The 15,585-nt window shown below is 26.6% G+C and overlaps 1 protein-coding gene across 2 annotated transcripts; it reads right to left on the bottom strand.

The window, feature by feature from the left end:
- Positions 1 to 797: 797 nt before the first annotated feature.
- LOC129959445 (serine/threonine-protein kinase VRK1-like) lies at positions 798 to 14,679 on the bottom strand. Of its 2 annotated transcripts, none has more exons than XM_056072285.1 (11): positions 14,366 to 14,679; positions 11,811 to 11,960; positions 9,155 to 9,198; positions 7,714 to 7,783; positions 6,834 to 7,030; positions 6,621 to 6,719; positions 5,328 to 5,457; positions 4,924 to 5,044; positions 3,053 to 3,111; positions 2,309 to 2,457; positions 798 to 1,311 (listed from the first exon to the last, which is right to left on the bottom strand). In XM_056072285.1, exons 1-11 carry the CDS (start codon positions 14,370 to 14,372, stop codon positions 1,102 to 1,104), a joined length of 1,236 nt encoding a protein of 411 aa, XP_055928260.1. In that variant the 5' UTR covers positions 14,373 to 14,679; the 3' UTR covers positions 798 to 1,101. The 2 variants fall into 2 exon arrangements, with proteins under 2 accessions (XP_055928260.1, XP_055928253.1); XM_056072278.1 differs by having other exon boundaries at positions 798 to 1,314; positions 14,366 to 14,675.
- Between the last annotated feature and the right edge of the window lie 906 nt (positions 14,680 to 15,585).

Genomic DNA, 15,585 nt, shown 5'->3' with positions numbered 1-15,585 from the left:
TTATAAACCTAAAACATGTGCCAATTTCAAACAACCCATTATAGTTGCTGGAAAACCTAAATTAATAATTTAAATCTGCTCACAACTTCATTGACAAAATATAGAATTAACTGCTGTTTAAAATTGTTTGAAGATTGTTGGATGACACAGCATCAATAAAAGTCACTAAAAAAATTGCTTTAGACTATTTGTCAAGAATAATGCTTATGAACACCTACTGTTCTCAATTCAATCTCACATCAATTTTTTTTAAAATCTATTTCTGAAGATAGAAATCAAATAGAAGAGGCAGAATTTCTTAAAATTTTAAAGATTCTTCCAAGATGTAATTTAGAAGAAGACAGTAGAAAGAACTTTCAATCATATGGTTTGAAAGATATTTTTATCAACTGCACAAAAGTTGAAACAAATACATGAGTGCAGAAAGTAGAAATGCAGTTACATTTGTATAATTTTAGATAAGTTTTAAAATCTTTGGTTTTAGATAAGTTTTTAAATCTAATTTTTTGGTGAAAATTCGTTGATACAATTAGTTAATTTTCAAATTTATACAAACTAATTAAGATGAGATTACTTAATTCAAACATACAGCCATGCACAGATTAGATATCATAATCTTTACCAGCAGCCATAAAAGACGACTCTTTGATAAATAAATTCTTTATTTCCAAAATTATTACCTGTATTTCAAGAATCTCCACTTTAAAATTTCATTTTATCACCAACTAAAGCAAATAATTAAAACTTACTAATGAATAAGCTATAGTCTGATTATTCCAAGAATTCATAAAACAATGTACTAAAAATTATAATTTTATTTTACATATTCAAGATGTTGGAGTATTATCACAATATACAAAAGTTATATTTTCACAAATGCGAAATATGTTCTCATTTCTCAATTACTCTTCAAACGTTGATTTAGTTTTAAAATTGAAAATTATGATGCCCAGAAGAACGAGAAGAAGTGAAAATCTTCAACTAAAAGATTAAAAAGAGAGAGAAAGAGAAATAAAACTGGGAAGCACACATGGAATGTGTATGACACATATACACAAATGTCTGGATGAGTTCATAAGTTATTAAAAAATAAATCTAATTTTATTTCTTTCGTCGAGCTTTAGTAGGTTTGGCGTCTTCTGCAGTTTTTTTGTTCATAATTTCCAGCATAGCTGGTGTAGGAATTATGCCAGGAGGCAACTGCACTTCACTTTCAGGTTTTCTTTTATCCTTAGAAGTTTTGGTTGCCTTTGTATTTTCTTTATTAGTTAGCACAGGCTCCTTCTTAGTCTTAGCATTTGCAGCAGCCTTCTTCTAGAATAAGAAGAATACATAAAATAGTTATAGACATTTAAGAGAAGAAAACATAAGACATTAATTCCAAATAAAAGTTCTAGCTCTGTTAATGTTTCATTACAGTTACATACAGTGAAAAGATATAAAGTAAGTTTGTTTTCCTGCAAAATAAACATTGAATATAAATTTAAGAAATGTTATATTCAAACTAAACAGATTATTCCTTGCTTTCCAACAATGTTGACAAGACAGTTCCACTCCAATGACAAGGCATATCTCTTATTGGAGAAATTGGACCATGACAGTAAATATTGCTGTTTCACGGCCCACAGGTCTCCAACCCCAATTCCCGCACATATTTTTATTGTGACGGTTGCTTATGTTTAAGCAGAGTTAAAGTAATTGAATTTTGTTTTTCTTCTAATGTTTATTCAAAATAAAGAACAAAACAATGTTTTATTTTCGAAAAAATTCACTTGATTAGTACTCCTCTCACTCCATTTTTTGAATAAAAAATACAATAACATAGATCTTTGTTTTCCAATATAACAACCTATTACAGAAAACACCACTGCATTCTACACATTTTTTTTTTTTTTTTGCAATATTTCAGAGATTATTTGGCATACTAATGTGCTTTTCAATATGCAAAATAAAATTTAAATATTAAAATTTGCCTTAAAATATAGTTTAAAATGTCAAAAGTTTCATATACAATTTAAATATGAGGAAAGTTAATTAAAACTGTAGAAAATGGGAAAATATATATTGCAAAAATAATTTGTTTCAATTTAAAAACACAAAATCCAAAATTATTAGTATATTCATATTAATAAATGTTTAAATTATTTTTAAAAAATCTTTTAATAGCAAGCATTTATTTTATGAAAGAAAAACTTTAAGTTTGTATAATTACTCTTCAAAAAAATTAAATTATTCATAAACAAAATATTTTACAAAAAAAAAATCATTAATTTTTTATTAAAAGTCTTTTTAATTAAATTTTATTCACCTTTGTAACGGTTTGGAAATCTAAAGCTGTATCATTCTCACAACCCATTCTTTTTAGTTCATCCCTCAGAGCTTTTCTGCAGAAATTATAGTCAGGTTCTTCTTCAAAGCTCAACTTGCAGATGTAGGTAAGAAGTTTCTTAATACCTACTGAAGAAAAATACATTTTTTTTTTTTTTTAAATTGAGTCAATGAACGCATAATATATACATTAACAGAGGTTTTTAACAAAATTTCAGTTACTTCTTAATTATTCTCTTTTCAAATGCTCAAATTTTTATCATTAAGTGTAAAACTAGAATCTTTTTTTACATGATTTTGCATAAAAATTATAAATATACAATAAAAGAAAGCTCACTATTTGACAAATCATTTTTAACTAAAAGATTCATGTTTGAACTTCAGTATAAAATGAATTGTAATAACTGACAGATTGAGAAACTACATCAATTGAAAATGCTGACGATTAATCAAAATGTTCTATATTTTTCAATTTACAACAGTGTAAACATTTGATCCATGACCATATTAAATTGAGAATGGAACTGGAATTACTTATATCCTTCAAAATGTGAAGCTTTAGTTTTAATGTCAATTCTTTTCAGCTCTTAACTTGTCATACCAAATTATTAATTAAAAACAAATTAATATTTACATTAACATAATAAATAATTTAACATCAAATTATCAATAGTAAATAATACTTTAAAATATTTGAAAAATAAAATTTTAAAACTCTGAATACCTGGACAGTTTTCATCTCCAAACAATTCTGCCAAGAAACCATCTATATCTTGCATATACCTAAACATTAAATGTGAAGGAATAATAAATTTGCTGTTTGATGGCAATATAATAATTTTTCACAAGATTGTAATTATGTACATTATTAAAAGTAATATGAAGAAACCATAATCTTATAAAACTATCGTAATATTACCTATAAAGATAGCAACTTGAAAGAAGAAACAATATATTCAGCAATAAAGCAAAGGGAAAGATAAAGGAGAATGTTGCACCTTTGACCAATTTTCAGTATTTTTTTTTATTATTATTATTGGCTCCAATTATTAAGTTCAATATTTTGTTGTGAATAATCACTTTAATTCTGTTTGATTTTACTTTTATCACATAGTTAAAAGAATTTTTAAAAAATAAATGATTAAATTAAACTATTAAGAAAAACATACAATTTGATGTTTGAAAAATCTGATTGATGTTTGAAACCAGGAAATTTTTTTACACATGAATATACATAGATGCTTCATGTACAGAAAACATCATTGCAAAGGAGGAAAAATTTAAACTCATTAAGCATTGTATTTAATGCTGCCTGATTTTTTTCCTCTTTTTCTAAGCAACAAAAACTTAGATAAACATTTTTTTTTATATCATTTGTCAAATTGGCATTTTCTGTCAATTTTTCAGAACTTTTTTCAATTCTTCAACTGCACATGCAAACTGCATAAACTCTCCAAACCAAACATAAACTACAAATTAAATAACATATAAAAAACAAATCTTATTAATCTAAATCGTGTATTTGAGTTGGTATATTTACATGTATGCAAATATACAAGCCAAGATAAATATGGCCCAAAATTTGAGAAATATTTGCACTTTAGAATATAAAACAGCATTTGAAATTCCATTCATCTATGGTTACTGTCTTTCCACACATGTGAAAATACAGATTGACAGATGGTCAACAACTCGACGGATTTGGTTCACCTATGCTTCACATGCTAAGTCCATGTACCAAATTTTATCCATGAAACTCTACGTTTTGTAGTTATCGTATTCACTTTATTGTAACAGCCATACAGACATGCGTCTTGAGATGGATTTTGTTCAATATTTCAGATATTTATAAACTGGGTATGAAGACCACATATCAATTTTGCCCATCTAGTTCAAAGCATTTTTTTTTTATTTATGTTCACAGAATGGTACAATTCAAAAAGTGTGTTTTTCGGTACCCAGAAAAGTATAAAATGTCAATTTTGGATTTTTTGATGTTACAATACTCCCTCTTTGCATACAAAAAAAGTAAAAAATGTGACTAAAAATATTTTGATGTCAAGGTTAAATATAATTTTTTCTGTTCATTCCATGCAATGGCTCTATACATTTATTTATTTTTGTAATAAAACTGCTTCAGGAAGCAAGGACCAACTTTTCTCTTACAATTCCTTTTACTCTAAAATCTCAATTAACTTTTAAAGATTGAAAAATGCCATTTTATAAATCACACTTTTCTTAAATTTAATTTAAATATCTGATAAGGAAATATGCATATAAATATTAGTGATCTGCTTTAGAAATGTACATGGGAAATGCTGGTCCAACCCTTTAGAGAATTAGGCAATCAATTATAAGATGATTGTGTTAGTAACTGAAATATTTTTAAACAGCAAAAGGAAGGCTAATTTCGCAATACCATAGATAATCACTATCAATTTTTTCCCTCATAAACTGATTATAGGTAATGTGTACTGTTCACTAAAATTAATTGAACACTAAAATTAAATTTTAAAAAGTTTATGATATTAAGAAATCAATTAATTTATCTGCTTTGTGAATGCAGACCAGAATTTTAACTCATAATAAACTAACCTCTCTTTTTCTTGCTGGAGCTTTTTATCATCTCCTATGTATTTTTCCCATGGTAACTCTCCTGATAGCCATTGCAGTAAATTGTAGCACAGTATTTCAAGATCACTACGTCTAGAGAAACCTGGGATACAAAATTAATTCACGACATAAGAGTAGAAACATAATATTGTCACAAATATATCAACTTCAATATTATATACATTCTTCTATATAAATAAATAAAAAGCAGAAACCGTTTTTATAACATTCAACTGATAAAAATTTGAAATAGATTACCTATTTGTAAATTTATAAACAAAGGTAATTAGATGAATTATCATTTTCCAACCCTTTCACTGTTTTTAACCTAAATTTTGAAGCATTATAAGAGAGATTTAAAAGTGACAATATTAGAATAAACATACATCCTCTATGGGCATCTCTGCTAGTGAATTCTGGAGTGCCATTATGAGCTTTCTTTGGATCTGGCATCTCCTTTTTATGTACACCATCTCGTAGATATTTGCATGCAAGTCCCATGTCTACTAAGTACACCTGAAAGGATATGTCTGAAAATTAAAAGTGAACTTGAAGATCATTTATTATATATTCAATCTTATAATGAAGATTAAAAGTGAATATATGCAAATGAATCAGTTAGAAAAGAAAGGGGGGAAAAAAACTAGTTTCAGTTATATAAATTCCCCCCCCCCCCCGTGCTTCAAATTTGAAGGGAAAATCGGTATTATTCGATTGATTTAAATAAATTAAGAGATAAATGGACATTTTATTATTTTTGAGTATATCAGTCTCTCCCTTCATTTTCATAGTCAAGGGAGAGAAAACTCCAGATTAATTTGTAATGACGATTTGTATACATGGGTGTGATGATTTTATAATATTTAATCACATTTAACAAATTAGCCGGATATTTATACTATAGCTTTAATTCTTTAAAGAATTATTACATATTTTTATAGGTATCTAGGTGTAGCTCATTTATACACTGATATTTATAACAAAAGTAAAGATTTAAATTTCACCATCAAAAGATTCACATTCTGGCTAACAGAAATGCCATTCTGAATGAATTATCTTGAGTAAATAACATCTGCTTTAACATGTGCATTTAATTAAAAGATGTTAAAAAATAAAATCTATTAAAAGCAGTATCAATTTAAATTTCATTCCAAGTCATCTGAAATGTTGACTTTTGTTTTATATTGTCTTATTATAGTCATTTTTCTTTCTTTTTAAACTGATAATTTACGAAAATCTTTCGTAATACACCTAAGCAGTTTTTAACTGCTTTTCAAACTACTTTTTCTTTAACACCATGTGTGTGAAAACAATGCAAGTTGTTAAGTGTTGTGCATAAATTTATGTATTTTATAAATTAGATGTACTTTAATAATAATATTAAATTATATATATTATAATATTATTAATAATATTAATATATATAATTATAATATTAAATAATATTAATTATTCATTGATAACTGCATAGGGAGGTATGTATGTATATTACATGTATATATATTTCCTGATATCTTTTCCCTATTTTCTTGTTTCATTCTTAATATTTCATTTTAAATTTGCTATGTTTAATATTAAATTATAATAAACATTTAAGCAATATTCTCTACAATTTGCACTACTGAATATATATTAAAAAAAAACTAAACTTTAAAAAATTTATGAACAGAATTATTTACCTGATTTTCTGTTCCTTTCTTTCGTCCAAGCAGAAGATTAGCTGCCTTGATATCACCATGAATATATCCAGCAGTATGAATATATTCCAATACATTGAGCTGTATGCAAAACAGTATAATATCAGTAAAATTCAATTTATAGATTCCTATCTATAAATTACATTTCTAGTTACAATTTATAAAAAATATAGTAATTAAAAGTACTATTCTTACCAACGACAAACCAATCTGATAGACAACTTTCAAAGGGAATCGTTTTCCATTTTCTTCAAACAATTTCTGAAGATCTTTGTCAAATCGTTCAATTATCATAAAACGGTACTTGGAATTATTATATTCAAATGAGCCAAACCCATAACAAGGAGAAAGACCTAAGTATGTCAACTTCTTTTTCTTCACCCATTCAGCCACTTTAATTGCAAAATACACAAATAAGAAAGTATGAAAATCAGGAAATAAGTAACATAAAAGTCATCAAGGGAAACATTAATTTGTTGCTGTTTCAATAATTACACAAACAGCACTAAAAACTGTAGTTAGATCAGAAGTTTTATTTGGGAAAAAAATGAATCATTATGCTTTTTCTAATTATTTTAAGCTCTTTTTAAAAGATACATTTCAATAGATTGTATTCAAATAATATATTTACTAGTAAAAAACTTATATAATCAGAAAATCAAGTTTCAGGATCCAATATTAAAGAATCAGAACTGTCTCCTAACTTAATTTCCACCTTGTTACTTTTTTTAAAAGTAGTTGAAAATTTGCGTTTAAATTTTTTGAAAAATCAAATTTTCTAGCAATTGTGTCATTTTTGAATATTTTCTTAAAGGCAATAAGTTATCTATTTTCTTTTGAATTAAATTTGAATTTTTGTTAGCATTGTAGACTTCCATAATAGAAAGAAAGGCTAAAAATGTGCAGCTATAATTTTAATAACAAGTGAAAATCTTAGATTAGATGTTGAATTTCTAGCTATGGGGAATTTTTGAATTCTGATGATCAAATAAAGTTTTGAATGTAATGCAATTTTAATTTAACAGCTGAAAGATCTTTCTAAGCATTTAACAACAAATAAATATTTTAAACTCACATTGAGCTGGTTTTCCAATACTGTGGTAACAATGCATTTCTGCAAATAGTGGTCCATTGTCATGATACTCCTAATGGAAGAAAAATGGACAATACTAGATAATATACATCAGCAATTGAAAAAAAAAAAAAAAACACACAATTTAATGAATGATTTTCTAATTTATCATAATAAACACTGCATTTCAATTACAGAATTAATATAGCATGGTAAATTCATATTTTTATATAATTTAACCCCTCTGCAATTGGGTCCATTCAACTAGCTGCACAAATTAAATACTGGCAGGTCGATTTCTATTTCAAACAAGTAATGCAAGATGTAAAATGAATTATCACCAAGTATGACCCAGCTTTACACTCTACATTCATCATTTAAAAACAGAAACTGGCAAGCCAGTATAAAATTTGCATTGCTGATTGTGCCAGGTCAGTACCGAAAGGGTTAAAAACCAAATCAAATTTGAATTAAGTATATCAAAGAATTAATATATTTGCACAAAGAGTAATTAGAAGTAATCTATACTTAATTCTATTTTTTAACAAAAATCACAAGTGCGTTGGATTAATAAAGGAAGCATAATTAAGAAGAAATTGAAAATAAATTATGTAAATCCTCTCAAAGCAGAAATCTTTCTCAGTGGTCACTTTGGTACAGCAATTTCATTATGTTGATGTATTATTAAAATATCAAGGAGTGGACACTCAAACTTCTATGAGTGGTGGAGTAGCTATTCAATTTTTTTTTAAATCAATTCTCTGAGTGGCAGGGTTCAATCCTTTTCTTTTATCTGACTTTGAACCATTTATGCAGAGAGAGGGAATGGAGGAAATGGAAAGAACACTATATAGAGCATTTAATTTAATCAAAGACATTATTGGCAAATCAATCAAGGATTTGCTTCTCAAATCAATAATATGTTACTTCTGAGAAGAATAATTTATTGTCCAGAAAGAAAAAAGCCAGGCAAACACACTAGGTACTTTTCCATTAGCCAGGCGCAAGCGAAAAATCCCCAAATAATGTAGAATTCCGTCAAATTTTTTATGCCAAATTCATGTTTGGTTCACAATCCATTAGCTGGGCACAAGCAAAAAAAAAGAAAAAATAATAATCCCCAAATAATGTAGAATTCCGCCAAATTCGCGTTTGGTTCACAATTAGTGACATTTGTGCCCGGTTAACAGAAAAGTACTCAAATTTTATCTATTTAAAAAAATCTAGAATTCTTAGAACAAAGAATATATGTTTTTCAGATAAGTTTTGTAATTCAAAGCATCAGAAATAACGAATTATGATTTATCTTAAAATGAAAACCATGAAGCGTGATTTCAACTTCAATGTGCAGCTGATTTTGTTTGGAATAGAGTGGGTATTATAGAGAGGTTTCAATTTTTATAAAATAATTATAATACAAAAAAAAGGAAAAAACTCTACTTACTACTTTTACTACATAATCATAATCCTTTTTATCTGCCTCTGAAGCTATTAAAAAAATAGAAAAAGAAAAATTCATTATACGTATTGAAAAATAAGCAGCAGATTTCATACTGATATTAAAAAAATAGGTAATATTCACTTATCATTTATTTTACATTGATCATAATGCTTAGGCCAACATGTACCATTATGCAAAATAATTAACCAAGAATAAAAACCTCATAATGTTAAAAAAGTTTACAATACAAGATAAAATCCAAAATGCTTTTTTTTAATTTTTAAAAATCATGGTTTAAAGTTTTTAAAGATATTTTTGAATTATTGAAGAAAAATTCTATAAGGTGCCGGGGGAGGGGTAAGTTTTAAAAAGAAAGGAGAAGGGGATGATATCATAGAAATTCCCCTTTTAATTTTCCCTCTCAACACTTGTGCAATGACACTAAATAACAAAACTATTATAAATAAAAATTTAGAATAATCACTAAAAATTAAAATTACTTATTAATTCATTTAGTTGGCTATAATAACTACATTTCAGACCAAAGATCAAATTAAAAAAAGAAACATTCATTACTTCAGAAAGAAAATTTTTTAATCAAAATCTTAAAAATATTTTTGTTAGTAAAAAAGTATAAATATAAAATAAAACAATCCTAAAAAATATAATGACCCCCCCCCCGCAAAAATGGAAGTATAGGAAATACAGGATACAAGAAAAAAATATGCCAAATTATAGTTTTTGAATAAAATCAGATAAAATAATTATAAGAATTTCATTCTAGTTTTTATTAATAATGAAACTGTGGCAATTGCCTGAGCGAGGATCGAACCTGCTACGCTAGGCTCCGTAGCCACGTAACATAACCACTAGACAAAAGTTATCACCTCTGTTCAGAGGCTGTAAACTGGCTTACGAAACTAGTCACAAAACCTTAGTAATTAACATGCTGATTTTTCATCATAATAATCTTCATCAGATAATCAGATTATGAAGGAAAATTTGAGGCAAGTTTAGCCATTTTAAGTGTCGAATAGGTCATCAGTACATAAGTATCACTTTTTTTTAGGTCATAGTGGCTGATTACACTCTATCATGCACCTCCCAAATACATTCTATATTTGTTCTATGGAAGTAAAATCTAATAAGTGTGTTGTTTTCAATAAATCACTTTACATTTAAGAAGACTGTCAATACACAATGCAGGATTACTGCAGCATTACTATCCATGGAAATGAAAATACTTGAACATTGTGTACATGAGATATCATATTCTCTATGTTTATATATTTATAATTAACTTTTCAATGAAGTGAAAATTTGAGAAATCATTTAAACAAGATTTTTCCAGATCATACACCACTACACTGAAATGATCAATTTCCAAGATATTGATAGAATAGGCTTTCCCAGATCCAAGTCAAATGTACACATGCCTTGAATTGGGAAATAAATCAATTTTGTTTTCTTCTATGAGCAGTTTTTTTCTCTACTGTTAATCCATTCAGATGGCATGTTCACATCACTTATATATTTTACTTTTGTAGGATATTTAAATAGAATACATTTTAGTCAAATTCTAAGTAAATAAACAAAAAGTTGACTTCCATGTTACCATTTGGCATGATATTATAGACATCACATCTTACTGCCTTTTGCCTGTTTGACATCAGTTTTTGATAAATTTTTCTGGCTGTTATTTTCATATAATAATTATCATTTGCAGAAGTTTGGTCAGAAAATTGCAAAACATGGAATGGGGAAATTCCAAATATTATGACAAATATAGATGTCTCGATGCTTTCAATTAATATATATATATATATATATAGATAGAGAGAGAGAGAGAGATGTAATGAGGTTATAATATTTTGATTATATTAAGACTGCTAGTAAGTGGTGTTCTTCATAAATGTCGGCTAATCGAATCATCAGATTGTGTTCATTGCCAGGTTCCAGAAACCTGGTCAAGTTTATGGAAAAAGTTATGTTTAAATAATTTTAATAAAATAAAAGTATGAGAAATTCTTAAATATATATATTTTACAGTAAATATGATTAATCTGGTAATTATATATACATATATAAGCTCTAAATCATTTAGCTCCAAAACAATCTGATTAGAATGTTACATTCTAATCAGAACATTAAAAGATTCTTTAAAAAAAATTGCATTTTATTTGTATTAATCTTAATTTACTTGTATTAACTAATCTGACATTATGCCAGTGCAGCCTATCTTAGTATTGAAGATACATATAATCCAAGAATTTGTTCTTAAATACAAAATACATTCATATTTATTTCTTATCCATACATATAGGATGCGACTAATATGTACAGGCAGTTTATCATATATAAAAAATATCGATAATACACTCAAATATTTTCTAAAATTAATTTTTTGAAGATAATTGTACGAACAACTCTGGATATAAAACTTTTAAGAATCCAATAAATTTGACTTGAGCTGATTAATAAGAAAAATCTAAACTTAGAAATAATCTTGTTTAAAAGAAATATATTTTGCTATGTTTTCATTATTTTACAAAGCATCACATGACAAACAATACAGAAGATATATTTTCTGCATATACAAACAACACAGAAAATATATTTTCTATACATTTAACATAAGGTATATTTTTAAAATGCATACCAAAGTAAACAGTTCCAAATCCCCCAGATCCTATTTTTGGACCAATTTTCCATGACTTTTTAAATGTGTCTGTAACTTCAGTGCCTTCAGGAATAGGTTCTGGTAGTTTGTGACCTTTTGCTGCTGCAGGTGCTTTCCGACGAGGTTTTGCTGGAAGACAAATGAAATTAAAAATTTTAAATAACCCAATAAAAAGTTTTTCTCTAAAATTCAAAACACAAATTGTTAATATTTGCATTTAAATTGCAGTGTAGTAAGCTCAAAAAGAGATATTTTAATCTATACTATATAGATACTATTTAAAAAAAATCAAATTTCATTTAACATGACATACCTTTTAAAATTTTTTATTAAACACTTTAATTAATGATTCAAAATGATATAACTACAAAAAACCCATTTTTAATTAAGTTATTTTATTAACAATTTTATAATAAGAAGAAAAGAAGCTATTGCCCCACTGAAACTTTTACAGGGCAATTAGTCACTACTGAGCTTACTTCAAGAAATAAAATGAATATTATTATGACTTATTTAAAGTAAATTATATTACTGCAATTTTTGTAATAGTTTTTTTTTTCTTCTTTCTTCTTGTTACAGATGCCTTCATGATGAATTTAATTTTTTTACTTAATTATGCATTTCATCAAATGACAAAACAATGAAAATAGGCAATCAATAATTAAAAATATGTATATATAAAAATGAATTAGAAAAGTTTGAATTAGTAATTTAAGAGACTTAGCAGAAAATTAAAAATAGTACTTAGCTGAAAATTAAAAATATTCATGAACATTTTTCTAATGGATAATTTTTCCAGATTTGTTCAAAAAGTTACTTGAACATATACTTTTGTAACATTCCTAAAAATAAATATTGATCATATCCATCTACACGTACATAGAAATTTTTATATACAGCTTCAATAAATAAAATCTTAGCATGCAAGTTTAAAAATAGAAATGGCAACCTACAGTAAGAAAAAAATTATATTTAATCTGACTTGTGCTTTAGCTAAGATTTTTTTTCAGATGTATTTTTGTTCTCTGGATGCTTTACCTCAAATTATCCTTGATTTCAACTGGATTAAAGAATAAATTCTTGAGAGCGATAGAAAGAGAGGGAAGGTGGAAAAAAAGATATCAATAATTACAGTATCTTGTAATTATACTGTAATTACTGATGCTGTAATTATTGTGTAAGATGTATATTAACTGCATGCCAGCAATTAATGACCAAATATCATATTGTCAATCGGTGATGTCATATTTATTACAATCACTGATTAAATGTAGAGGGGAAAAAAAAAAGAGCCTATGTCATCTTATTAGTCCATTGACTCTATTCAATGGTGCCATGCAGTTAAGTTAAGTCTAAAGTTCATGAATCGTATGCAGCTAAACAAAAAATTCACCAATGGCATGCAGTCAATATACAGATACATTAACATGGTTGAATTAACAGAATTTCAAAGCAATGAATTTTTTTTCCTGAATTCTTCAGAAGGATTAAAAAAAAAGATGTAAAAGTATAAAAATGACAAAAGTAAAATGCCTATTTCACTTTGAATATATTTCCTTGATGATCAAAACAAAAGCAGATATTCAACAACTTACAAATTTTGTAAAGGTAATAATTGAAATCTGGGCGAAACTAAAGAACATGCTAAAGATTTTTTGAAAACCTCATCTAAACAGGAGGAAAACTCACCAACATCAACTAAAGATTGTAGTTAGGTTCAGTTATTTGGCAATTTAGCACATTCAAAAAATTACAATTTAGTGATCATACAATGTTTTTCAGTTTAACCAAAATCTGTATAGTTTTCTTCTGGTTGAATACATTTTGCTTCAGAAATTAGACATGGGGACATTAAATTTGCAAGTAAAAGGAAGCAATCAGCATTGGGGGTTAGATCAATAAATTTTAGGATATTCACACACTTGAAAAAACAGCAAATGAATACAAAATTTCACTTTTTCGACTGAAAAAACTCTTTTATAAACTCACAATAAGAACTCTGTTTTCAGGCTGGGCATCTGTAAGACCATTATTTTTCGACAGAAATATAATTTTATAGGCAAGATACTGTAGAATAGCTCAACAATGTGAATTACAATGTTATTCTGAATACTACACAACATCGTAAAAAACTGTAAGAATTTATTTAGTATTTCTTTTGCACCTAGTCACGAATTAAAGAAGTAATGATAAAATAGAAAAAAATTGCTTAGAGGTAAATACGATGGATAGTATTGATTATACAGTATTCAACATAATTTAATTACACACTTAAGATAGCAATTCAAAGAAAACTTCAATGTAACATTTGTGATTAAAGAAAAAATAACTATACAATTTATTAAATATAAATAGCCTCCAAACTGAGATTTGAATGAAAGAATATGATTATATTCTTTCCGTTGTTGTCACTTTCTTTGACAGTTTAGGTTTCATAATTTTGCGTATCTAAATGACAGTTAAAAGATAAATTTAGTATTAAAAAATCTTCCTAGATAAAACAAAGTACCATTCTGCAATTTAAGAATACTTACGAGGCATAATATTTTTATAAAAGTTCGAAATAAAAACAAACAAATCCTCTTCTGCCCTTTTTTTCAAACCTGCCTTCAGCAGCAAGAGCAAAAAGTATCCCAGAATGACCGCACTAAAAATCAAATCCGAATGCCATTTGCAGAAAGTAAATATTGGTATATGTTCAGTATTATACTTTCATCCTTCATATTTGTGGTTTTCAAATTTGCTACGTAATTTTTAAAAATCAAAGAATATTTTCCGAAATATTTTTCAGTGCCTATAATCTTCAGTTTTTCTTATATTTTATTTTCTTGCAATCGGTGGACTGTATTCCTCTGTTCATAAAAGGATATTAAAAAAATAAGTAAAAATAGGTGGCGCGGTGAAAATTTTAAAGCAGACCATGAGACAGTATTTATTGAAAGATTGCGCATGTCTGAGTAAACTTGTTACATAATGATATAGTTGATAAGATAGCTTCGGCACTTATTTTTATTCATTTTTTTTTATGAAGCTCTCTCTACAATTAAGGTCAATTACCATTAACAAAACACTTCAATAGAATTTCTTCGCTATGTATTTTTATTTTAGAAATAGAAACTTTTATATTAAGAATTTATAATATAAGATGATTTCTGAAATGGTTCCTACTATTTTTAAAAAGGACAATTAAAATATCGCAGTGAGAAACAAACTACATTTGAACAGCGACTATTTAAGAATTTTATTAGAAATAGCTGATTTTCTTCCTTTGTAGAATATATAATAATATTATTGATTTATATATATTTTAGAGATTATATAAATTAAGCATTAAAATATATGATACTAATTCATAAGTAATAGCAATTATCTACACAATTAAAATTTTGGGATTTGATAATTAAAATATATTGCATTATTCTACATTTGGGATGAAATTGTCGAAAAATATTCGGCAGTAATATCTAAAATTTTCTATATTAGAATATAAGAATTAGAACTTGATTAGTGAATTTGCCTTTATAAACCGAAGAGAAAAATCTTCAAAGTAATTTAAAATCGTATTTAATTCGTTCGGTTCATAATTCCAGTAAAATCGTATTTCAACTCATAAAAAAATTAGAAGCTATATTTTGAAAGCTTCAAAATTATAATGATTGGAGGATGGGTGGAAATATTCTTTTTGTAGTAAGATTGTAATCATGAGTTCATTCCTTAATCTATGTCTTTTTATCTCTTTAATTAAAATAAATCA

This window comes from Argiope bruennichi, chromosome 2 (genome assembly GCF_947563725.1).
Source record: "Argiope bruennichi chromosome 2, qqArgBrue1.1, whole genome shotgun sequence".
In the NCBI taxonomy this organism is placed as follows: domain Eukaryota; kingdom Metazoa; phylum Arthropoda; class Arachnida; order Araneae; family Araneidae; genus Argiope; species Argiope bruennichi.
Note: the sequence above shows the minus strand (reverse complement) of the source record. Positions and strands in the feature narration are given on the sequence as shown.

Excerpts from the sequence above, each read along its gene's own strand:
- LOC129959445 (XM_056072278.1), bottom strand. Across the intron at positions 7,031-7,713 it reads TATTGGAAAACCAGCTCAAT|TGGCTGAATGGGTGAAGAAA; the intron begins GTGAGTTTAAAA and ends TTGCAATTAAAG. Across the intron at positions 6,720-6,833 it reads ATCAGATTGGTTTGTCGTTG|CTCAATGTATTGGAATATAT; the intron begins GTAAGAATAGTA and ends TTTTGCATACAG.